This window comes from Protomyctophum bolini (assembly GCF_963924005.1).
Source record: "Protomyctophum bolini genome assembly, chromosome: 11".
NCBI classification, from domain to species: Eukaryota; Metazoa; Chordata; class Actinopteri; order Myctophiformes; family Myctophidae; genus Protomyctophum; species Protomyctophum bolini.
Genome location: NC_137872.1, coordinates 31,782,259 through 31,807,037, shown reverse-complemented (window position 1 = coordinate 31,807,037; position 24,779 = coordinate 31,782,259). Strand labels below are relative to the sequence as shown.

Sequence of the window (24,779 nt, the reverse complement as noted above, 5' to 3'; positions counted from 1 at the left end):
CACTTCAGAATCATGCCCAGTTAAAATCAAATCCCAATTATCATAGTTCAAAATATACTTTGAAATGTCACGTTATGAACACGGTTATTTTCTCCTCCTCCAACCTTCCAGATCAGTTCCCTGGCCTGCAGAGTAAGATGCGGGTGGTGCTCAGGGTGGAGGTGGAAGCGGTGAAGTTCCTGAAAGAGGAACCCCACAGGCTGGATGCTCTGTTGAAACGCTGCAAGACCATCACTGACAGCCTGGCCACGATGCGCAAGTATGTACTGTACTGTACTGTACTGTACCGCATACTGTATCACCCACTCTGTGCAAAAACGTGTGCCTGAAAGTGTAAACATGTATACATTATTTATTTACATTATTTATTTTCTGATTTAAATTTACACTCGTAACGTGTTCCCTTTTAAACAAAGTCGACATAGCAGCCAGCCAGTAATGATGACTCAAATCTCAACGTGTCATTGTCAGACAAGCCAACGAGGGCGTTTGGAAGACGCCGGAGGATTTCTCCGGTCCCTTGATGGCCAATAAGCACGGCGAGGACCTCCGGAAAGGCTCGGACTTCGACATAATGCCCACCAGCCCCCCGCTCAGCATCCATGACCTGGGGGGCGTGAGCGGCAACCTGTCCAACTGGAGCCCCCATCACGCCGCCCTGGGCGGCCACGGGAACCTCTCCTCTCCCCTCCACGGCACGTCGTCACATCACCCTCCCGTTCCCCACAAAGGGAACGCTCTGGTGGAGCTGGAGCGCCGCGCTGCCTCGGAAAAGGCCTCGTCGGTGGAAGTGCGACTGGTAGGAAACGCCGTCTCTGTCTGTCTGTCTATCGTCCATCTATTTGTTTTTTCCCCACAGCACCTGCTTTGTCTGTACGCTAGTGACGGAATGCTGTACACTGTGAGTCCTTATTAAGGACCGCAGAATATAAAGCGCCTCAGAGAGCAATTCTTTTGGAAAACAATTTAATGCACATGTTCTACGTTCTGGGATCCAAGAACTCTGTGTTAGTACCCTCTGATCAGCGCCCAAATTAGGTTCTGAGAAAAACATGACAAACAAAAACAACTAAACAATTTACAGTAGCAACTAGACCGAGGATTAGCAACTAGACTGAGGAAAGGCCTGTTCTCAAAACAGCCTTTTTTTATATATTATATTTTTATATACCTATTTTATAGCTTTTGACACGTTTTTGACATCAGCTTTTGACATGCTTTTCTCAGCAGGTTGGCATTTCTTCATCTTATAAGGTTATTGGCAGGGACCCAAGATTGTGGAAGACAAAGCCTGAATACATATTTCACTGGTGTTTTCAGTCCAGAGTGTGCCAGAGCAGACTGTGTTGTGTATGCGCGCGTGTTGTTTGTGTGTGTGTGTGTGTGTGTGTGTGTGTGTGTGTGTGTGTGTGTGTGTGTGTGTGTGTGTGTGTGTGGTGACATGGTCACATGCTGAGTCAATCCATAGAAAACAAAAATATAATATAATAAAATGTACATCCAACATTGGATGTAAATTTTACATCCTTTGTCCTCAAGGATTTCAACAATGGATGTTAAAACCACCAACAAAATTGCTACATAGTCGAAGTCAATACAGATTATAGACCACATTTCATCAAAGTGAAAATATGGCATCGATATTTAGGAATGTGACTCAAGAGGAGGAATTCTACTGAAGATGCACACATTCAAAAGAGGCAACTTTTCCATGAGATACAGTAAAAGGAATAGGCAGCGCCATCCCCTTTTCATTCCAGATTCACTTTACTTGCTCTAATCAAGTTTAAATTCAAATCATATCAAGTTTGTACTTGATATTGATCGAAGTTTTTTTCCTGACCTGAAAGATGAATTGGTACACTGCACTATACTGTATTGTTTTGTATTGTTTCACCACTTTAAACCATAATTAGTTGCCTGGAGTCCCCTCAGGGCTCTGTACTGCAGTAGATCCTCTATTTTTTTCCTCCACACCATATCTCTTCACCGATCATCTACAAGCTCGCAACACAATGTGTTGTAAGCTTGTATAGATCTGCTATTTTTTGACAAATGTTCAGCACCAGAATGCATGGTAGATGCAGAACCTCGAAAGCTAGGCTCAAATAGAAATCTAAAAGAGACCGGCCCTGCTTCCCTGGACCCTGGACTGAAGCTGTAGCTAACAGATGGTCGCTGCCGATGCCGCCATCCTGGAGGCCATCAACTCGCTATGCATGGAGGTTCAAACCACCAGGGCTGAAATGTGCTGGACAATTGATTCTCAGATTGAGGAGGTTTCCGCCACATTTTGGAAACGAGCTTTCCTCTCTAGTGTGAAACTCAGACTTACATCTTGACTTGATTCTATAGCAGTGCCGTTTCTACGGGGGGGCACTAGGGGGCACTGCCCCCCCAGATAGACTTTGTGCCCCCCCAGTCCAGAACCCTACCCCACCATTATTTTTAATGTTTTACAGGTTTAAAATATATATAATGTGTTATTTTCATGTTCTTTGTGTTTATAATAAATTTACATTTTCTAATTAATTCATAGTAATAGAAATGCAATAATAAAAAGTACACTGGCACCTAGTCGGTGCACCTAGTCGGATTCGTTTTGATGCAGCGCACCAAAAGCTACGTCATTCAGTCACAGTGAAAACAAACCCAAACCGGTAAAATTGAATCATGGATATTAGGAACTGGCTCAAAGCCAAAACACCAAACTCTATAAACCCACCAGCACCTTCAGAAAGGCAGACTGATGACGATACTGAAACCAACACCATGTCGCCTGTTGTTGTTAATATTGCGGGGAGTCGTTAAAGCACCGAGCACTACTAAATGCACAACGAAATTCGGTCGTCGGATCACATTACTGGGGGTTCGCGAGTGTCGGATAGCATTATTCCAGTGAGGCAGAGGGCTGCTGCAGTGCTGTAGCAACTTCCACAGCAGCAGCTCAACTTTCGGACCTCCACCACCACCGCATGCTTCTCCACCAGAGGTTCTTGGTTCTGGCACACCGTCACCGAATCAGGTAAAACGGGACAAATACCCAAGTAGCCTTCATAATGGCAAACGCGCAATCTGCAGACGCGCAGATCCCCCCCCTTTGCCTCCCGACATAAATACACTATATAGACTTGTTGTTTTTGGTTGGTGCATAAACTTTTACTCATATTCCCCTACCGTGGAGATGGCGACATATAAAAGACACTATAAGCCTAAATGCTCAACTATTTGTTGGTGATTAATGGTTGGTGCATAGGCTATAGTCTTTTTTTTCTACTTTCCTCCCGCCGTGGAGATGCTCATTGTGTTCATTGTGTTGTTGGTGCGATGCGATCGTGTTTCCACATGACAGTATATAGGCTATGTTTGTTTGTTTGTTCTGTTGGCTACAATAATTAGGCTATATTATTTGTTTTGGTGTATAATTGGAACCTATACTTGTAGCCCTTCTCCAAGCCTTTTGTGTTGTTTTATTGTATAGCCCAATGTGAGAGCTTAATTGCTATATATGGATGTGAACTTGAAAAATCAAGTGCCCCCCTTGGAAATATGAATGCCCCCCTGCTGATTATTCCCTGGATACGGCACTGTTCTATAGCGACCTCTGACCTATTATGATAATATAATATGAAGCTAATTTAGCCTGGGACATTATACTGTATATGCACTTGAATATTTCTATCACGCTGAAGGGCGATACTTTTTCTTTTTCTTTGTATTTTACATTTTATGCAGGATATTGTAACACAAATGAAGAGGGCATGGAGACCTGTACACTGTGGTTACATGGAATAAAACCTATGCTTCATTGCCGGGGGTCCCCCAGGAGTCTATAGCCTGCTTGGGCCACTCCTTTGAAATAGTCGATCTACAACCTCAAAATGTGTAGAGTTGCGGTGTGTTTTGAGCTGGAGGTTCTGCCATTTTTATATATTTTTCACTCGTGACAACTGACATGCCAGGTTGCTAAGGTTCATTGTGGTTAACCCATTTAGACCTGACGTCAAAATAAAAAAAAACGTTCGCTCTGAAAGAATATATATTCAAAGATTTGTGCCGCATTTTTACGATTAAAAAAAAATAGCAGACCTATTTTTCAATAGCTAAAGTATAACATAATGCTTATTTAAAACACCAAAAGGGGTTCCCGCCCAAAATGAGTCATCCCATGAAAAGGGGGAAACTGTTGACACATCTAAAGGCTTTAAACTAAAGTATTGTGATGTGATTTTCCTCCAAGAACTCATTTTCCTCCAAGAACTCACCTGAAAAAACCTTCCATTGCTGTGGGACTATGAGGCGACGGCGTACATAATTTTCCTTAGATTAGTTTTGTTAGTTTTGTTAGAGCTGAAAAGAGGACACATTTGTATTAATCAGTACATTGTATACGACTGCTGCCTCAATAACAGAAAAGGAAAGTGTTTTTCCTGCGAAAGACCCGACGTTTAATAAAGCTAGATTTATTGTGTTAAAGTAGGTTATTATCTGGCCCCATTTTTGGGGAGAGGCTGTGGGGGCGACAAGGAATGGTTGCTAAATTTGATACATTTGCAGAATGGTTCGTGTTTTTTAGCTAATGCTTTTTCTATTACCCTTCAAGACGAGAATTGAGGAAGCTACCGGCACACGTTGTAGGGCCCCGCTGTGTCCTGAGATGACTCATGAGTGCTATTAGCCTTGCAGCCTGAACTCGGCAGATATCAGTTAGAGCTTTCTATATTTTCACCATGCACCATGTCCCTGCGGAACCATTGCCCACCACTCCTGAATGAACTATCTGGTGCTGGGACTCTGGTGCAACGCACAGGTCCTGAGCCTGGTGAGAGCAGGAGTGGACCTGGTGAGACGTAGGAGGGGCCCGCACAGGAGACAAACCACAGAGCCTAGTCCCTCCATGCGCCAGAAGTGTGCCTCCCAGCCCTGGCAGAGTAGTTCTGGAGTAGTTCCAACATATTGTGTGCCCCTGGTTTTGCCCTAGTGGGACTGATTGAGTGTAGCTACTGGGACGTAAGTCGGGACTTGATCACTCCCGGCTGGGTCGCCTGAGTGAGGGGTATGATGTTGAGAGACCCGAAACCCTGTTGACCTCAGGATACATCACTGAGGATACGTCTCAGGGTCATCCATGCGATGCTTTTTAGTTATCTACACAAATAACTGGACGTGGTATGCTTTTATCAGGCTGACCAATATAGCACATTGCTGTACCTGTACCATGCATAGCTACTATCATGTTTAGGCTGGAGCCATGCCAGCCCAAATCTCGTCTCTCAACGATGAAGTTTGTAGTTACAGTACAGACTAGAGTCACTGGATTGGGCCATCATTGTGGGGGCGGAGTCACACAAACAATTTGGCCTATAGCAACGGACTAGCCAATCACAGAGCAATCATGTCACTCAGGGTACATCCAGACAGCATAGAGCGTGAAGGGGCGTCAAAGCACCTAGAACAGGCGTCTCTTCTGGGTTTTGAAACGGGTCGTTCAATTTTACGTTCTCAATAGTTAAATGATTGTTAAACACCTAGATTAGGCTACTTAATTTCCACACAATTAGAGAATGTAAAATAATTGATTTTGATTTTGGTTTGCCTGTTATTCTCTTCTATGTTACCAACACAGCATGGACTTGTGAACAAAATCTTATCAGACAATAACAACATATTCTTCAGTTTTCTACATTGCAGTATTGATACTTTTACTTAAGTAAAACATGTGAGTACTCTTTCCACCCCACATATAGGCTATCATAACATCATCGACACTATCACTGACTATATCCGTCTAACAACAAATAGCGCAGGATAATTCACACGTCGTCCACATATTACTCCTCATAGCAGCTCCATTTCTTCCATCTCTCCACTCTGTGTAGGCAGCGGAGCGGGACTGGGAGGAGAAGAGGGCCAGCCTGACCCAGTACAGCGCCCAGGACATCAACCGGCTGCTGGAGGAGACCCAGGCGGAACTAATGAAGTCCATCCCGGACCTGGACTTTGCTGCCAGGCAGATCAAACCGTCCTCCCAGAGCCAGCAGACGCCCACCACCCAGACACCCCCCGAGCACCGCTCCAACAAGCCCCAGCACAAGCTCACTGGTGGGAAGGAGGGGGGCGGATGCAGGCGTGGTTCTGGTGAGTTCCCGCGGGGGGGAGACCGTGTTCTCATTACCTATAGTCACAGTCTGGGATTTACTGTGTTCACATTAACCCATTTTGACCTGAGATCAGATTCTAAAAGTGTCTTCTACATTCCTGACATGTTTCTATGTCAGTCGTTCTGTCGATTTTTCAAAAATAGCAGACCTACAAGCTCGTAGCGCGCCACTCGGTGGCGTGCTATGAGCTTGTAGATCTGCTATTTTTCAATAGCTAAAGCATAACATAATGCTAACACCAAAAGGGCTTTTAACATCCCTGGACCCGCATGAATACGCCCGGATAAGAATCCCCTGCATGTGAGTTAACTCTCAACTATCCATCATCAATAGAATGGACCACCCGCTCCTCTTTGTAAAAACATTTAGTACGCAGGTACCGGAACACCATGACTGTACTATTCTTCTGACTACACATACTGTATGTCATGTATGAGCCAATAGGGGAAGGGGATCAACGTCACGTGATATGTTTTTGTTTGACCCCCGCAAAAACTCTGATGTGTGTCTCAAAGGATATGATTATTGGCAGATAATCAGTTGGCAGGGTTGCCAAGGGTAGCACCCAACTGTCTTTAATGGCAAGATAGCTGCCGTGTGAATGAGGTCCAGGCTCCAGGGTGAGCTGTGTTGTTTTCACCCCATGAAGGAATGGCGGATTCAGCCACGCCCCAGAAACCCCTGTACTGTATGTATGCGTGTCTGAAATAGTGACTGGTCGTGTGTCCATTCCCTCCCAGATGAGTGTACTGTATGTATGCGTGTCTGAAATAGTGCCTGGTCGTGTGTCCGTTCCCTCCCAGATGAGTGTACTGTATGTATGCGTGTCTGAAATAGTGCCTGGTCGTGTGTCCATTCCCTCCCAGATGAGCTGACGGTGCCTCTGTATCCTGTACTGTATGTATGCGTGTCTGAAATAGTGACTGGTCGTGTGTCCATTCCCTCCCAGATGAGTGTACTGTATGTATGCGTGTCTGAAATAGTGCCTGGTCGTGTGTCCATTCCCTCCCAGATGAGCTGACGGTGCCTCGGTATCGCACGGAGAAGCCGTCCAAGTCGCCCCCTCCCCCGCCGCCACGCCGCAGCTTCCCATCCTCCCCGGCGGGCCTGACCACCCGCAGCGGAGAGACCCTCATCCCCGGCAAGAGCATAAAGGTGACGGCCCGGATAGTCACAGAAAAACAGACACGGTTTAGAGTTCAATTTAGCATAGTGTGTGTACAGTCTCTGTACATATTTGGGTTTTGGACGTATAGCTGCTTTGGGGACTCCTTATATGGTTATGGCTGAGTCATGGTGACGTAATCACTCAGCTCCATATATGGGCACAAAAGCGGGACAGACAGACAGACACACAGACAGACATGATCTGCTAGGTCTCATAGTAAGTGCTCACTGCATTCGCAATGAACATTATGGACAGTGTACAGTGTGTGCAATTTATATTAAAGTTTTAATGCGTTTCACTTTTATCTGCACCTAACACAATTAAATTCTGTGGGTCAGACATTCCTAGAAGGATCATTTAATTGAACAACCTCATCGCTATCTATCAATCCTCACTTGGTCACTATGAGAACAGATGCATTTCTCTCTATATGTGCCTTGGAGACGGGCCCTGTGTAGCTCAACAATGTTAATGGTGTAGCTTTCTTCTATACATTCTTTGGAACGTTAGCATGCTGAATTAGTAGCCACGGTACATGAATTGAATACAAATGCAAATCACACTTGTGTGAAATGAGGGGCGCCTGTTAAAGTTTGTTTAAAGTAAACAAACATGTCTAAATCCATAGACTTGGCTGTACTCTGTTAGTTTAAAGTACTCTAAACAAACATTACAAAACCCATAGACTCGGCTGTACTCTGTTAGTTTAAAGTGCTCTAAGCAAACACTCAAAAAGTCCATTGACTTGGCTGCCATATGACATGATTTAAAGATGGTGCCGTGAATTTTCTCCTTCATTATATAATGCATTGCGACGCAATTGCATTGTGAGAACGTTTCTTTCCACCTGCACTGTGTGTAACTGTAACCCGATCCTGTGCGACCGTCACGGTAGAAGTCTGAGTCTGACGAGACGGAAGGCCAGAAGCCACACATAAAGCTGAGGAGGACGGTGTCCGACAACCCCACCCGCCCTGCCTCCACACCGCCCACCCTGACCTCTGGAGACTGCATGCGGGAGGACAGAGACAGAGAGCAGGACAACATGGCCGCCGAACTGGAGGTACTGCATTGGGTCTGTCTGTCACACTGGGAGAGCACCCACGAGCGAGCAGCATGTACTGTACATGTACAGTATACTGTCTCGTTTTGGATTCGGTTTGTCCAGTGGGGTTCTATATAGGGAATGGGAAACCCTGTAGCTGCAGCTCTCATTAAACACAGCATCTCTGTAACCTGCCACATGGACATATAGTGCACATACTGTACTGTACTGTAATAATTGCACACACACGCACGTGTCACAGCATGTATTACCATGCTGTGACAGCTTGTGTGCAAAAGTATAAGTCAGGCATAATTATACTCTATCCCTACTGTATATATCCCCTATAGAAAACCTAACCTGTAAATGCCTAATTTACCCAACGCAAATATTTTCCTTCCTAAATTGCAAGTCTACAGTATGTCCCCAAAATCCTTTTCGTCATAAGACAGCCATTTATCCGTGAATATACGCTATCATTCTGGCTAATGCCAGGCTACACACACACACACACACACACACACACACACACACACACACACACACACACACACACACACGCTAGGCCTCGTTACCACATGTTGAAGCGGCAGGTGCCATATGTTGCTGTTCCTCCGGTACTGAGAGAAACCCAGAGATCGCACGCACGCACAGTGTCGCGCACACACACACACACACACACACACACACACACACAGCTCAGTCACACAGCTCAGTCACACACATCGTCACCCAGGGTGCACAGATTACACACACACAGATGGGGCCTGATGGCTACTTTGGCACGACCCGGCTGGCAATTTGACGGCAAACACGGCTGTCCAGATCGGCGAAGGCAGATTCTGATGACGATGATGATGCGATCCTAAAATGATGTTCCGACCATCAACACGTCTGTACACAGACAAACGTGTCCCTGGCAAAACCTTGGTCTTGTCCGTCCGTGGCAAATCTTTGATTTTGTTTTTCGAGGGGCTATATTTAAGCAATAAGCCACGAGAGGTCTCAGGTTACGATGGCTACCCTCCCAGCCATTGTAAAATACCTGGTAAGCTGGGGCCTCGAGTGGCTTATTGCTTTTCTAAAATGGTTACAAACATATAGCAATATTAACCGGATAAAACTATTACATTCACAAAAGTAGCTACGCTTTGCGCCACCAGAGCGAGCCACATCACTTCCTTGTTTTGCTCGGCAAGTAGCCTATGTGACGGGAGAATAGCGCTTGATGTCTTTACTGGGCCGCCTGGAGCCACACATTCACAGTCATATGAGCCTGGGCGGTTTGTAAGGCAATCAAGCACTCCCCTTCCCCAGTACAGCTACATGCGGAATCAGCTGGGAATGATATAAAGTGTGGGTTATCGCCGTCGGTGAAATCGCCGTCACGTGACGATAACCAGCCAATCAGAATCAAGTATTGGGACTAACCGTTTTAGAAACAGCTTTTGTCCCCACACTCATTATTTGCCATTGGCAATGAAAGGAGAAAATAGAAATTTGGTCAAAATTATGTCCGCCAAATATGACATAAATTTAACCAACCAATCACATAAATTCAGTTATTCATGAGATGATTTATGATATCATTCTCCGGTCATTCTGTCATTATGTCCATGGTCAAATGTTCTATTTTGAGAAAGATGTCCACCACAAGCCAGCAATGGCAATGACCCCCAGCTGTGTCCGACCCATCATGGCATTTCTCCATCCTCCCCTTCGTCCCTTCCCAGCTGTTCGAGAGAGTCCACCTCAGGCTCTCTCTGCCCCTCCCCTCCTCCTCCCTGCCTCGTAGCGCCCCGAGCAGCAGCAGGCCCACCAGCGTCCCCCCCCGCCACCTAGACCTGTGGCCCACTGCGGCCCCAGGCTCCCAGGTAACACGCTGGATCCAAAAGCATTAAACTTACATTATACTTTGTCACACGATGGTGTCATGTAGCGTGAAATAGCCAATCTATTATCTCACAAACACATCTTCTGAGCTGTCATTATCCGCAATAGGCTCTATGCACACAGAATAACTTGTCCTACTTCCTACTTCCGCGACAGGTGTTACTGATGATACTGATAATGTTCCATTCTGGTCCAGCTGCTATTGTGTGTGTTGGCTAATATAACTGGAAACACTCTGCTACACCAGTGGGTCTCAAAGTGAACTTGACTGGGTTCCAAAATGGCCCGTATGCCCCGTGGCCCCGTAACCATATGGACCCTTACAGGTCCCTTCGGTTCCTTTTGCACACTCTCAGAGTTGCGGGGGTCCCTGAAATAAAAAAGGTTTGATAATCACTGTACACTAAATGGAACAGAGTCTTAATTTGTATCATCGGTAACACCTGTGAAGGTAGTAGGGAAGAGTTATTCTTGTGTGCAACTGTGCATAGAGCCTCACCATCGTACGACGAAGCATAATGACTCTCACGCAGGTTTCATTGGAGCGCTGCATGATTGCCTACAAACATGCGTTGGCATTTGGCCTCTGTCAGGAGGAGGATCACACACAGCGGAGGTGAAAGATCATGCGGTTCCAATAAAACCCACATGAGAGCAAGTCTGTGCAGGCACCAAACTTCTTTTTTGCTTTTGGCCCTTGATCTTTTGAGTGTGTGTTGATTGCTGCCCTCTCTCTGACCCCCACTGACCACACCTCTGCCTCCAACATCCTCCTCACACACGCCCAAGTACTGTTGCACTTAAGTAACTTTAGGAGTATTTATTTTACTTCTTCTCCGCAACATCTCAATGGCAAATATTGCACTTTTAGTCCACTACTGTTACTTTGTAGATTTTGATTATAAAAAAACATGAATTTACAACTTCAGCCCCCCGGCCAATTGAAAATAGCCGATCTTCAAGCTCACAATGTGACGCTTTGTGGGCTTGTATCTGCTGAGTACTTTCTTCATTTTGATACCAACACTTTTGTACATTTTGAATTCCAGACAGAGTATTTCTACAGTATTGCACTAAAGTAAAACAAAAGGAGTACTTTTTTCCCCCCACTGCACATGCCCCCCTCCTCCTCCTCCTCCTCACTCTGAGGTTGGGTCACTGCTAACCTCCCTCCAGCTCAGCCAAGGTACAACAACAGGGTGTCTCCTCTCCGCAGCCATGGAGTCACTGGAGGACTCGTAATTGGTCACTTGGTGCTTAGAGGAGGATGCGTGTGTGTCCTATAGGACCTATAGGACTGCCAGCCACAGACATAGAGCACGTGCAGTCGACGGGATCGAGAAACACTGTCACTTTTTAATTAGGCTATTATTATCATCACTGTTGCGACAGCCACACACATACTGTGTGAGTGTATTTGAGTGTATGTGCAGTATATGTGCACGCGTGCGTGTGTGCAGCAAGTGCGCACGCGCATGTGTGCAGTGTGTGCACTCACTCACTCACTCACTCACTCTCTCACTCACTCACCCACCCACCAACCCACCCACCCACCCGGAATGGGTGTGACCCGTTTGTTCCAGACGAATATACTTTTGGTTTGGTATCCCTTACTAACTTAGAGATGCACGATATAATCGGTAGAGAATCGGTCATATCGGACATAAAAATGGCAAAGAATTCCTTTCACAGATATTTGACGACGCAATAATGAAGTGACCGTCAATGGCTTTGTAGTCGCAGAGCAGCCAGTCTGCCGGTTCTCTTTAAGAGCGTCTTAGCCGTTAGTGGGAAGGAGGGCTCACCAGCAAAACAAAAAATAATAATCAGCAATGAGTTCAATGCATAACATAATGTAATATATCGGTATCGGCCGACCCAGCAAATAATCGGATATCGGTCATAATTTCAATATCGTACAATACATCTCTATTAGGAATACAAGCCTCGTCTGGTCCCCCAGCAAAGTATGTGGCTCTGAACATAAAGTAGGGCACTCATGAACTCTCTATCCGCTCTATCTATACGAACAGGAAACAAAGAGCGCAGAGCACGGATGAAATGTAGCACAGCTCTCCAGAACAGAACTGGGGACATTGTGATGTGCGATGAGACGTGTCCACAAATTCATGTACTCTCTAGAACAGATATACGGTAGTTCTATCCTTTGTGCTGTGGCTGTTGCAGTTCGTGGTGGTGGTGGTGGTGCCGTGTGCCTTTGCGTGTGTTATTTTGTTGCATGCCATGGGTGATGGGTGTGTCGAGTTTTAACATTGTGCCATTTAGATTAGTGGTCAAACTCATCATCGTCACACATGTGTCATTCAGCTGTCAAGATGTGCAATACTGGGCAGTTCTGGACTGCAGGAGCAGCGGTACAGATCAGACCTCACAGCCAGCAGTGCTCTGGCTTCAGACACAATGGTAATGCACTGTTACTCCATCAGACACAATGCTAATGCACTGTTACTCCATCAGACACAATGCTAATGCACTGTTACTCCATCAGACACAATGGTAATGCACTGTTACTCCATCAGACACAATGCTAATGCACTGTTACTCCATCAGACACAATGCTAATGCACTGTTACTCCATCAGACACAATGCTAATGCACTGTTACTGCTGCTATACCGTACAGTAAGTCAATAATACATTATGATACTAGAAACACATTTGGCCCGATTCTCTAAGCTGTTTACACCCATATTTTGGGTGTGAAGTAATTTTCCAAACTTCCCAAGTTAGTCGTCTGATTCAGTAGCCTTTTTTTGTTGGTGAATTTCGCGGAGGGTCGCTCTTTCTCAACTCTGCTTGGATACAGACTTACATGGGACCAAAGCTTGCTGTATGTAATTAGAATGCTTTATTCTATTTCTAGACTACTAATGTGGGAAGTTTGGGAAACTCCTTGTAAACAACAGCTTAGTGAATTGGGCCCAATGACTTTTGATTGATTGATTGATTGATTGAATACTTTATTGAACAGTTTGCAAAAAAGAGCACAGGAAAGTACAGTTCAATACAAGGTCTGCTATAAAGGATTTAAACCCAAGAACGTATATTGGCGTGTTTCCAGTGGTGTCCTTCATACTCAATACGCATTTCTTCATGCAATATCCTTTTTAATCTCACAAAGCTAGTTGTGAATTGCCGTAGCTGATTAAAAGTGATTTCACAGCTCACAGAGCCTCCTTGTTTTACAGGTCGGGAGTGCGGGCCGGCCCCGCGCCTCGTTCTCTCTGATCCCCCAGATCGTGTTGACCGAGTCCGTGTCGCCCCCTCGTTCCTCCTCAGAGAACCACGTGAGAGATTTAACACAACAGGACCTGCTGGCAGAACTCCCAACTCGCGAGCGGAGCGGCCATCGTCACCCCGCCACCTCTCAAGTCTGTGAGGCTGTGAGGGATCCGGTTACACCGTCTCGGAAAACTCCTCTCCATGAGTTAAGGATCCGGGAGTCTTTCGAGGAGGACACGGAATGCCAAGAGGAGCTGGCGCTGTTGCTGATAGAGCCAGAGTTGCGGGTGTTGGCTCTCATGGAGGCCCAGGAGGTCAGGGAGCTCATGGGAGATGGTCTGCTGACGCTGACCGTCCCACCGCAGGGCGAGGAACCCTCTGAGATCCCCCTGAGAGACGACACGCCTCTCCTGGTGCTCTTTAGAGACAAAGTGACCGTCAGAGAAGCCTATCGGCTGCTGTGTTCGCTACTGGAGCCCAAGCCAGTACCCAGACCCAGGGCACTGAGGGCTGTGTGCTCACACGGCAGCCCTGGCCCTATGGGCCTGCACCCTGGCCTGCAGGGCTCTCTGGTGGAGGCTCTGAGGAGAGGGGTCGTGACCGGGGACAGGACCTTAAACCTCGAGCGCAACGCCGGAACCCACGTCGCTCCAGAGGAGCGCCGGAGCACAGCAGACGTCGACCTCGAACCGGACGGGTCAACTAGTCCCGCGGACGGCGCAGACGCGCCGGGCCAGAGCCCCTGGAGAAGGGGCGAGGACATCCGCAGCAGCACCTACAAGCGTCTGGACAGCCTGGAGGAAACCATCCGCGAGCTGGAGAACACGCTGATAGAGATCAGTGGGCAGTGCCAGTCTGCCACGGAGCGCCTCGACGCTGAGAAAACCTCCGCGAGCACACCTGAGAGCAAGAAGAAGCCCGCAGTCCCTCCAAAGCCCTCCTCGTTCAACCCTGCACTGATCCAGGTTCATTACTTAACCCTCGCTGCCCTCACTGGGCTTTCTGTTTGTATACAGTAGCACTCTCTAACGTCTTCACTGGATGATTGAACGGCAGCATTTCAACTTCCCAAGCTTATTTTCTGTCGACTCTCTTCTGATCTGTTCCAGGGTGATTTGGCCTCTAATTGCATTTCAAATTGAGGGTGTTGTGGAGTCTCGACCTCAGTACCCCTGATCAGGTGACTGTCCTCATAGGGCAGGCAGCCACAGTGAGGCTAGAGTTCAGCGCCAGTCCCCCGCACCTGGTTCACGATGGCAGGTGTACCGCACGTCCCTAATTTCATGTTGAATCAGTTTGATTCGTTGCCACCCCGGTGCACTGCCTGTCAGGCTGAGGGCAGCTGCGCTGGCTTGGCAATCAAATAGTTTGGCGTTTTAAACCCAGAACTCTAGCTCACGGTGTAGCACATGGCTTACACGAAATGAGGGACATAATAGGGACATAATAGGGTCGTGATCCAGGCCCAGGGAGTGGTGCTGGCCGTGGTCCTGAACTCTAGCCCATTTTGGTGTTGGCATTATGCTATGCTTTAGCTATTGAAAAATCAAAGAACGACATTTGTAGAATCTGATCTCAGGTCAGAATGGGCTAGCCTCACTGTGGCTGCCTTCCCTGTAAGGACACTCCCTGATCAGCGGTGTCAACTGAGGACGAGACTCTCCACAGTGTGCAGAAGGACAGCCAACACACTCCCTCATGACAGCAATCAGTATGTATCTCTTTCTGATTGGTACTTGGGCTGCTGTCTATCCCGCTGGGCTGAGGCTTGTTAATTGTCTTTCCATCGACCTGTCCTTTGCATCTCTAATATGCTCCCTGCTCTGTAAACCGGGACAATTTCATTCTTTGTTACACTTTGAAGAAAAGAAACATTAAAGGTCTTTGTTCATGTTTTCCCTCTGTTCTTTTTTCCTGCACTTTCTTTGCCTTTCATAATTATTCTGTTCTGTGTTCTTCTGCAATGATCTTCAAAAAATCGCTTTTTCTTTGAAAACTGTTCAAAGTAATTATCAGCTTAATGTTGGTTAAACAATATAAGCCAAAGGTGAAACGGAGGTAACTTCACTTTGGTTTATTAACATTTTCACATTCAAAGCTTTATATCCAGCATGCCTTTATAATTACAAACACTTAAGTAGTGCGTGCGTGCGTGCGTGCCTGCGTGTGTGTGTGTGTGTGTGTGTGTGTGTGTGTGCGCGTGCGCGTATGAGTGTGTGTACTACACCATTGATACATTGTGCATGGAGGAGTGATTAGTGCTAATTAGTTGAATTCTTATGTGATTTAAAATAAACTATTTCACCGAAGTGCACTTGAGAGGTCGCAGTAAAAAGAAAATGGGGACGAGAGAGAGAGAAGGAAACAGCGCTCACAACGTGTGTAGCCTCACAGTCAGGGCATGGCTCTCACATTGTCACGGGGCATTTTCCTGCTCTTCTAGGCCATTCCCACTGGCATCATGTGACAGAGGATTTCAGAGTCTTCACACTATATTTCATCACCCCAACTGTACGGTTTCTTATTAGTTCCATTGCAATTCCAAACTTTCTATTTCCGGGGTGTCTTTGAATAGCTCACAGACTATATGTTGGTCAAAATGATACAATAACATAACATGAAGTCAGGTTACAGTTTTGATTGACTCATTAAACCCGGGAAAGTATCTCTGTCATTTTAGATTTTTGCGTTGGCTATTAAAAGAAATGGTAGATATACAATCTCTTATATCTAGCCTAGCATGGCCAGACACGAATCTAGCGCTGCAAAAATAATTGCCTTCATATATAGTGATACATATATATATATATATATATATATATATATAGTGATATAGTCTGGCCAGTGGCCACGCATCTTCTGCTATTTTTGAATCGGGGAAAGTGTGAGAACCACTGATTCAGAAGGCATTTGTAGAATGATCTACCTCGGGTCTTAATGGGTTAATATCTTTCTTTGCATCAGGGGTGGAATTCAGGCAGATGTTTGCATTGTGTCAATGCAGCAACGTAAACACTGGCTATGTGTGAGTCGGCGTACAGGCTATATACTGCAGCATGTTGTTCCAACCAGTTCTCTTCTCAGCGAAGGTTTCTATTATGCAGAGGATGAACTGTGTGAGGATGTGTTTGTGTGTGTGTGTGTGTGTGTGTGTGTGTGTGTGTGTGTTAGAATACAGAGACCACCAACTGAGGCAGATAACAGGGAACAGGGAAGACCATTAAGCACACTGCATCATACGGCATAGCCTCTGGTGTGTAGCTACGCTGCGCTACATGCAACGCCACTTTCATGTCTGCGCTGCCGTGTTTCCCTGTCTGCCATTGCGCCTCTATAGTCCTGCTGCGTCGGCATATAAGGACATAATGATTGAAAAGTGACCGCAGTTGTTTTCATCTTCCTTTCACTGAATGGGTCGCTTAGGGAGGGAGCGGCATCTCCTGGTGCGACTGCGCCGGGAGATGCCGCTCTGCCCGTATATAAGCGAACCATTCTGCTCATGTTGATTAAAGAACTTGGGTTACTATAAGGTCAACTTTAGTTTCTTGCTGTTATCCCTGATCTCCTACAGGCCTCGATCGGGCAACAGACTTGCTAATAGAATTCTTTCTCATACCTCTCTCTCCCGTTTCTCTGTCTGTCTGCCTCTCGTACTCTCCCCCTGTCTCTCCTCCCCCTGTCTCTCCTCCACCTGTCTCTCCTCCCCCTGTCTCTCCTCCCCCTGTCTCTCCTCCACCTGTCTCTCCTCCACCTGTCTCTCCTCCCCCTGTCTCTCCTCCACCTGTCTCTCCTCCACCTGTCTCTCCTCCACCTGTCTCTCCTCCCCCTGTCTCTCCTCCACCTGTCTCTCCTCCCCCTGTCTCTCCTCCACCTGTCTCTCCTCCCCCTGTCTCTCCTCCACCTGTCTCTCCTCCCCCTGTCTCTCCTCCCCCTGTCTCTCCTCCACCTGTCTCTCCTCCCCCTGTCTCTCCTCCCCCTGTCTCTCCTCCCCCTGTCTCTCCTCCACCTGTCTCTCCTCCCCCTGTCTCTCCTCCCCCTGTCTCTCCTCCACCTGTCTCTCCTCCACCTGTCTCTCCTCCACCTGTCTCTCCTCCACCTGTCTCTCCTCCACCTGTCTCTCCTCCACCTGTCTCTCCTCCCCCTGTCTCTCCTCCCCCTGTCTCTCCTCCACCTGTCTCTCCTCCCCCTGTCTCTCCTCCCCCTGTCTCTCCTCCCCCTGTCTCTCCTCCACCTGTCTCTCCTCCACCTGTCTCTCCTCCACCTGTCTCTCCTCCACCTGTCTCTCCTCCCCCTGTCTCTCCTCCCCCTGTCTCTCCTCCCCCTGTCTCTCCTCCCCCTGTCTCTCCTCCACCTGTCTCTCCTCCACCTGTCTCTCCTCCCCCTGTCTCTCCTCCCCCTGTCTCTCCTCCACCTGTCTCTCCTCCCCCTGTCTCTCCTCCACCTGTCTCTCCTCCACTCCACTCTCCTCCCCCTGTCTCTCCTCCCCCTGTCTCTCCTCCACCTGTCTCTCCTCCACCTGTCTCTCCTCCACCTGTCTCTCCTCCACCTGTCTCTCCTCCCCCTGTCTCTCCTCCCCCTGTCTCTCCTCCCCCTGTCTCTCCTCCCCCTGTCTCTCCTCCACCTGTCTCTCCTCCACCTGTCTCTCCTCCCCCTGTCTCTCCTCCCCCTGTCTCTCCTCCCCCTGTCTCTCCTCCACCTGTCTCTCCTCCCCCTGTCTCTCCTCCACCTGTCTCTCCTCCACCTGTCTCTCCTCCCCCTGTCTCTCCTCCACCTGTCTCTCCTCCACCTGTCTCTCCTCCCCCTGTCTCTCCTCCCCTTGTCTCTCCTCCCCCTGTCTCTCCTCCACCTGTCTCTCCTCCACCTGTCTCTCCTCCACCTGTCTCTCCTCCCCCTGTCTCCACCTGTCTCTCCTCCACCTGTCTCTCCTCCACCTGTCTCTCCTCCCCCTGTCTCTCCTCCCCCTGTCTCCACCTGTCTCTCCTCCACCTGTCTCTCCTCCACCTGTCTCTCCTCCACCTGTCTCTCCTCCACCTGTCTCTCCTCCACCTGTCTCTCCTCCACCTGTCTCCTCTCTCCAGGGAGGGAACCGGGTCCAGCACTCCTCCTCGGCTGCCTCCAGACTCAAGCACTTGCAGCAGAACAACAGCACAGACAAGACAAAGAGCGGGAAAAGGGAGGGCCAGCTGCAGGTAAAGTACCGTCAACAATATCATTATCCTCAGTGTTGGTTAAACTCTGAGGGTTATAAGGTGGACCCCGAATGTGTGTGTGTGTCCATTTGTATACGCCCTTAGAGTTAAATGAACACAATTGTACTTTGTATCACCATCACTGTCAATCCCTGTACCTGCCAGTAACCTAACCTGTCAATCCCTGTGACCTAACCTGGGCCCAACAGTAGCACCCGTCAGCCCCAACCAGCACCCTACTTTACCCCAACCAGCACCCGACTTTACCCCAACCAGCACCCGACTTTACCCCAACCATCCACCCTCCGTCCCACCAGCCTGATCTCACAGAACTACGTAAATCGTAAATATGTATGGGATTGCAATTCCGTATACATAGTCATACACAACTAGAAAACCCACAGAATCCGTACACATATGACACTACTACTGTTTTGACCACGACGGAGGTGTGCCTTTCACTATAGTACGGAAGTACGCTATTTCACCGTGGCTGGTTCGGGCTGTGTGAGTCGGAACTTGAGCCATTCAGTCGGATTACAGTGTCATACAGTATGTACAGATTTTGGGTGTTTTCTAGTTGTGTACAGTATGTATTTCTGTGAGATCAGGGATGGTCCTGCAGCAGCAGCACCCTCTGCCTGATGCACGTGTATATACTGGGTTGTGTTGCACGCTGGAAATAGCTGATCTACAAGCTCACACCGTGTCGGATTGCGGATCACACGTTGTGAGCTTATACTGTAGATGGGCTGTTTATTTAAAGGCCAAACCAATGCAACTATACTCACAACACCTTGCAACAAAACGGTTTTAAGGCTGTCCACACTAATGCAACTGCCACTGAGGATAGTTGTTGTGAGTAGTTGCATAATGTTGCAAGGAGTTGTGAGCATAGTTGCATTGGTGCGGTTTGGCCTTTAGGCGTGGAACACCCTCATACAACCAGGCATAAATCAAACCTTCCCGCCACACACTAATGAGAGCATCCTCCTGTTCAGAGCAGCATTACACTAGGATGCTGTACAGTGTAGGAGAGAGGACCATATCGTTGCACTATCATACAGTATACGTTGTATAGGAGAAGTGAAACTTCAAGGCTTGAAGCTTGAGAGATCTGTTGGCCGGGTACGGGTCAATTCTCTCCTCCTGTCTGTACTGCCTTGTCGCCTACACACACACCTGCTTGGAAAGAAACCGGGTGTGTGGAAGTCTTCTCGTAGACTGTGAGAGTGTACAAATGGATCCGTTAATATAAGTCCATTTGGTTCCATTTATGTACACACACATGACACACACTGTCACACACAGTTACAGCATCATAAAGGTTCACTCGGTTCCTGACTATCAATCATTTAGTTCACGTTGAGACCCACTGCCACAGAGGGGAGGGATATACATTGTATTGTCTGAGAGGCATGTCATGTTGTTCATTTAACTCTGAGAGTGTACAAAAATGCAGTCCATTTCTTATGAGTGAAATTAACAGGCAGGATTTTCTGAACCGCATGATGTTACTTTTGTAGTAGAAACATGGTGGACGGTAGAAGTGCCACATTGTGGAGTCTGGGGAGGGCTTGGGGACGCTGCATGGCCCATGGCAGTCCAGGAAATGGAACTGTTGAAGCGTGTCACTGTCAACAGAGAACCCTCCGACCCCGGCAATGACAGGAGTTGTGTCAATAAAAGAAAAGTAGCGTAATCTCATTGTAATTCTAAAAACGCAAAGAGCACTGAAGTGAATCTAAAACCTCCTCTATACACGCTTGCGGAATAGGATGGCAGAATCTTGTTCTGTAGTCTGTACGGGGGATTGCAGATAGAGAGAGAGAGAGAGAGAGAGGGGCGAGTGAGGGCGGGGGAGGTGGAGAGAGGTTGGGAGGAGGAGACGTAATGAGGCTTAAGTCACCCTGGTGTGGGGGAAGCTCAGGGGGGAAGCATCTCTAATAAGTGGCCAGTTGAGTCATTCGCTGTCACAGATTATTCAGTATGAAGAGGACAGTTCAGCTCTCCCCGTCTCTCTCTCTCTCTCTCTCTCTCTCTCTGCCCCCTCTCTCGCCACTGATGGAAATCATGGATATTTGTACTTTACTCCCAATTAATAGCCGATCTACAAGATCTGATCTCTCTCTCTCTCTCCCCCCTTTTCTCTCTTTCTCCAACCCTCCTCCCTCGCTCTCACTCGGCACACTGCGGGACACGACGGCCTGCGTGAAAGCGAAATTAATCCCATTATTTCAGCGGGACACTCGCTCAGACTCGGACACAGCATGTCGGCTTTGTCCGCGGACAATGTCGCAGACACATTTCCCTGAAAAAAAGAAGGGCGAGAGCGAATGCAATCCCCGCCGAGGGACAGGAGTCATTCACAGCTAATTGTCTCTTGGCGTCCGGCACGAGGCCAGATTGGACAGCGCCGCGCCGCAAATGCGTGGCACGTGGGAAAAGGGATTTTAGAGCTGTACACTACAGTACAGTATGTGAAATATTCATAGACGATAAACAATCACAGTTGTCAATTGAATTTGCAGCGTCTTAGACATTGTGGATTTGTTTTCGATCCAATGACCGAGTCGTTCAGTATAGTAGGACCGCTAGGTGGATTTCTCCACAAGTGTCAACCGTGTCGTCACACGATTATAATGTTCCCATTTACTGAATGTCAAGTCTCCAGACTTTCTTCATAATAATGCGACACTGATTTACTACGGCACATTAGTACTAGTGGTTCCCAAATGTGTTATTCGCAAGAAACAAATGGAACCAAATGGACCAGTCATTTAGTATTGTGTCCGTGGGAAAAATGGAATTTTGACGAAATGGAATTTTGACGAAATGGAATTTTGACGAAATGGAATTTTGACAAAATGGAATTTTGACAAAATGGAATTTTGACAAAAATGTCCGCCGCAAGTCGTGCATGGTGATGACGCCTGCTGTGGGGGCAAAGGCGGTGTCTGGTGCGATGAGGGCAGCTCATCATGGGGGGATTGCTGTTGATCCATGGTTTCAGGTTTGGATACACCTGGATAACATCCTCTATACTCTATACTCCACTCCTCCCAGTCCATGTGATCAAAGCTCTGTTCTGTAATACGGCGTCCGACTCGTCAGACCAGCAGTGGATCGTACCCTCACGCCGGTGGTCGGCGCTGCTTGCTTCAGCCTCACGATGGAGGAGTGATCCCATTTACCGAACAATAGTTGGAGGAGGGATTTAGAGGCATTGCTGAAGTAGTGAGAGTAGTGGCGGTCAAGTAAACTATTATGTCCCCGTGTGTTTACATTGATTCCCCAACCGTGATGAACATGGCCTCTGGGGGTTCATATTTTAGTTCCGGCCAAAAATAAATAACACAGAGAACTCAGAGGGTATGATGCTGTGTTTTGGTGCATCGCCAACCAGGGAAGATTATGTTACAATCCCTTGTCTCCCGCTGCGGAAACAAGATTCCTTGTTCTCAACTCAACTCAGCACAGCTTGTACGTTGGCCAGCAGAATGCAGAGACGTCGGGGGGGCAGGTGGATTGTACGTTGCTAATTACTATAATAATAATCTTTATTGTCCCGAAGGATATTCGTCTTCACAGTCTGTTCAAACACCCACGTCAAAAACAACACATAGCACACGACGCCAAGACAATACAAACACATGAAAACATGAGGTCCCCTCAGTATACAGAACCATCGTATTGGCGGGGGTTTGTCTAAATGCCTTCCATGGCACGGTTCTGTATCTTTGTCCAGATGGCGTGAGGCTAAAAGAGGCGACACAGTGGATGATCAGTGTCATTTGAGATTCAAAGTGTTAGCCGTGTGATACAGCCTTATTGTTCATTTCAGAAAGTGTGGGTGTAGGAAGTCCGAGGATCTTGGAAGCAATACCTTGGCTAGCAGAATGCAGGGAGGTCGGGGGCAGGTGGCCTGCTGCCTCAGCCTCACTAGCAGAATGCAGGGAGGTCGGGGGCAGGTGGCCTGCTGCCTCAGCCTCACTAGCAGAATGCAGGGAGGTCGGGGGCAGGTGGCCTGCTGCCTCAGCCTCACTAGCAGAATGCAGGGAGGTCGGGGGCAGGTGGCCTGCTGCCTCAGCCTCACTAGCAGAATGCAGGGAGGTCGGGGGCAGGTGGCCTGCTGCCTCAGCCTCACTAGCAGAATGCAGGGAGGTCGGGGGCAGGTGGCCTGCTGCCTCAGCCTCACTAGCAGAATGCAGGGAGGTCGGGGGCAGGTGGCCTGCTGCCTCAGCCTCACTAGCAGAATGCAGGGAGGTCGGGGGCAGGTGGCCTGCTGCCTCAGCCTCACTAGCAGAATGCAGGGAGGTCGGGGGCAGGTGGCCTGCTGCCTCGGCCTCACTAGCAGAATGCAGGGAGGTCGGGGGCAGGTGGCCTGCTGCCTCAGCCTCACTAGCAGAATGCAGGGAGGTCGGGGGCAGGTGGCCTGCTGCCTCGGCCTCACTAGCAGAATGCAGGGAGGTCGGGGGCAGGTGGCCTGCTGCCTCAGCCTCACTAGAAACCTGGCTTTTCTCCCTTGGCCTGGCGTCCGGCCGGCAACGCCTCCAATGCCTTCATGGCTGTGTGTGTGTGTGTGTGTGTGTGTGTGTGTGTGTGTGTGTGTGTGTGTGTGTGTGTGGGTCCTCTGTTGCAGTACAGGGGCCAGGGTGTGGGTCCTCTGGGGGATTTGTAACCCGCAGCACAGGTCAGACTAAGGGGAGGTCTGACTTAAGGGCCGTCGCCCCCCCCCCCCCCCCCCCCCCCCCCTCTGTTGCAGTACAGGGGGCAGTGTGTCCCAGTGGACAAAACATATTGGTGTAAGCCAAGGGTCTTCAGGGTTTTTCAGCACTAGATACAGTATACAGTGGAGGGACATTTCGATTTAGCTAGGGCGCCCGAGCCGGCGACCTTCGGGGTCACCACAGTGGCCAAAATCAATATGGCCACCATTGTGTGTGTGTGACGTGTCAAACTAGGGGGTTTTCATTAGTTTTGCACGGAAAACACTCCTTCGGCTAAAAAGGACCACAGCCCTCATCACAAATGTGATGAGGTCATCACATTTTGGCACATTTGGCCAAAGTGGCTAAGGCCGAATTGCAATTTATGCCAAACAACAAAACGTGAAAATAAGCAGAGATGTTTTAGGTCAGTGAGGACTGAGGGAGTGCATACTCTGCACTATGTTGTTTAGGCCACTAATGAGCACAGCTGGCCATACTGCTCTCAAATATACACTGCTTATGTATATAATGGTGCTTGACTCATCTGCATATACAGCCTTTGAGGACGTTTTCTTTCCTTGCTTTTACTCTCGACTAACACCGCCGTGTCTTTTTAGCTCTTCATTGACGGGGGGCGGGGGGGGGGGGGGGGGGGGATCATAATATTTCATGAAAAGACATCTTATGTATAACCACTTCTAAGAATGAATCTGCTGCTGCCTCCCTCGACCAGCTAGAAGTCTCAAAACATGTGAGCTCTAACACTGCGTCCATGAAGCCAGCGTCGACTGCTAAGCCTGCATCCGCAGGACAGCGTATTCTGTTCCCAGGATCTCCCATTAGAACTGGCTGGTGTCCTCATGTTGTAACCCCTGACCCCCTGACCCATAATGCTGTTGATTGATTGAGTTTATTTGGTAAAAAAAATGTACGTATTATGTGTAAGTAAATGCACACAGTAAATCATACAGAGGATAACACAAAGTATAATGAAATGAAATACTTTGATTTCCAGTGTGGTCCTCTAAAAGCTGTTATAACCTCCTCCTAGCGGTAATCCCCTGTGATGCCCATAACCCAATCCCTCTAACCGTATTTGCTGCCTCCCACCTCTTTAAATCAGACATGCTTATCGTGGGTGAACTCTCCACTGGGCTCACAGCTGAAGGTAAAGTTGTCTTTTCTCTAGTTATTTCCCCCCAAATATTGACCCATACTATATTGTCGCACGCTTTAATTTGCAATAAGATCCCTCTCTCCTACTTTTGTCTCTACTGAACACATTTTGACTTTACTGGTGTTTGCACAAAAGCTGTGAGGCTATTATGATGGCAGTTATAAGGCTATCAGTCTCTGTTTTTCTTTTGTC

At 48.0% G+C, this 24,779-nt stretch overlaps 1 protein-coding gene across 1 annotated transcript in view; it reads left to right on the top strand.

Annotated features, from left to right (window-relative positions):
• srcin1a (SRC kinase signaling inhibitor 1a) overlaps nucleotides 1-21,882 on the top strand; it is a gene marked incomplete at its 3' end in the record, with an annotated part of 65,941 nt that extends 44,059 nt beyond the window's left edge. The window contains exons 13-21 of the mRNA XM_080775135.1: nucleotides 112-259; nucleotides 472-799; nucleotides 5,880-6,138; nucleotides 7,174-7,316; nucleotides 8,225-8,392; nucleotides 10,108-10,248; nucleotides 13,476-14,474; nucleotides 18,588-18,703; nucleotides 21,813-21,882. Of these exons, the coding sequence (XP_080631261.1) occupies nucleotides 112-259; nucleotides 472-799; nucleotides 5,880-6,138; nucleotides 7,174-7,316; nucleotides 8,225-8,392; nucleotides 10,108-10,248; nucleotides 13,476-14,474; nucleotides 18,588-18,703; nucleotides 21,813-21,882 (2,372 nt within the window). The remainder of the gene's footprint in view (nucleotides 1-111; nucleotides 260-471; nucleotides 800-5,879; nucleotides 6,139-7,173; nucleotides 7,317-8,224; nucleotides 8,393-10,107; nucleotides 10,249-13,475; nucleotides 14,475-18,587; nucleotides 18,704-21,812) is intronic.
• Between the last annotated feature and the right edge of the window lie 2,897 nt (nucleotides 21,883-24,779).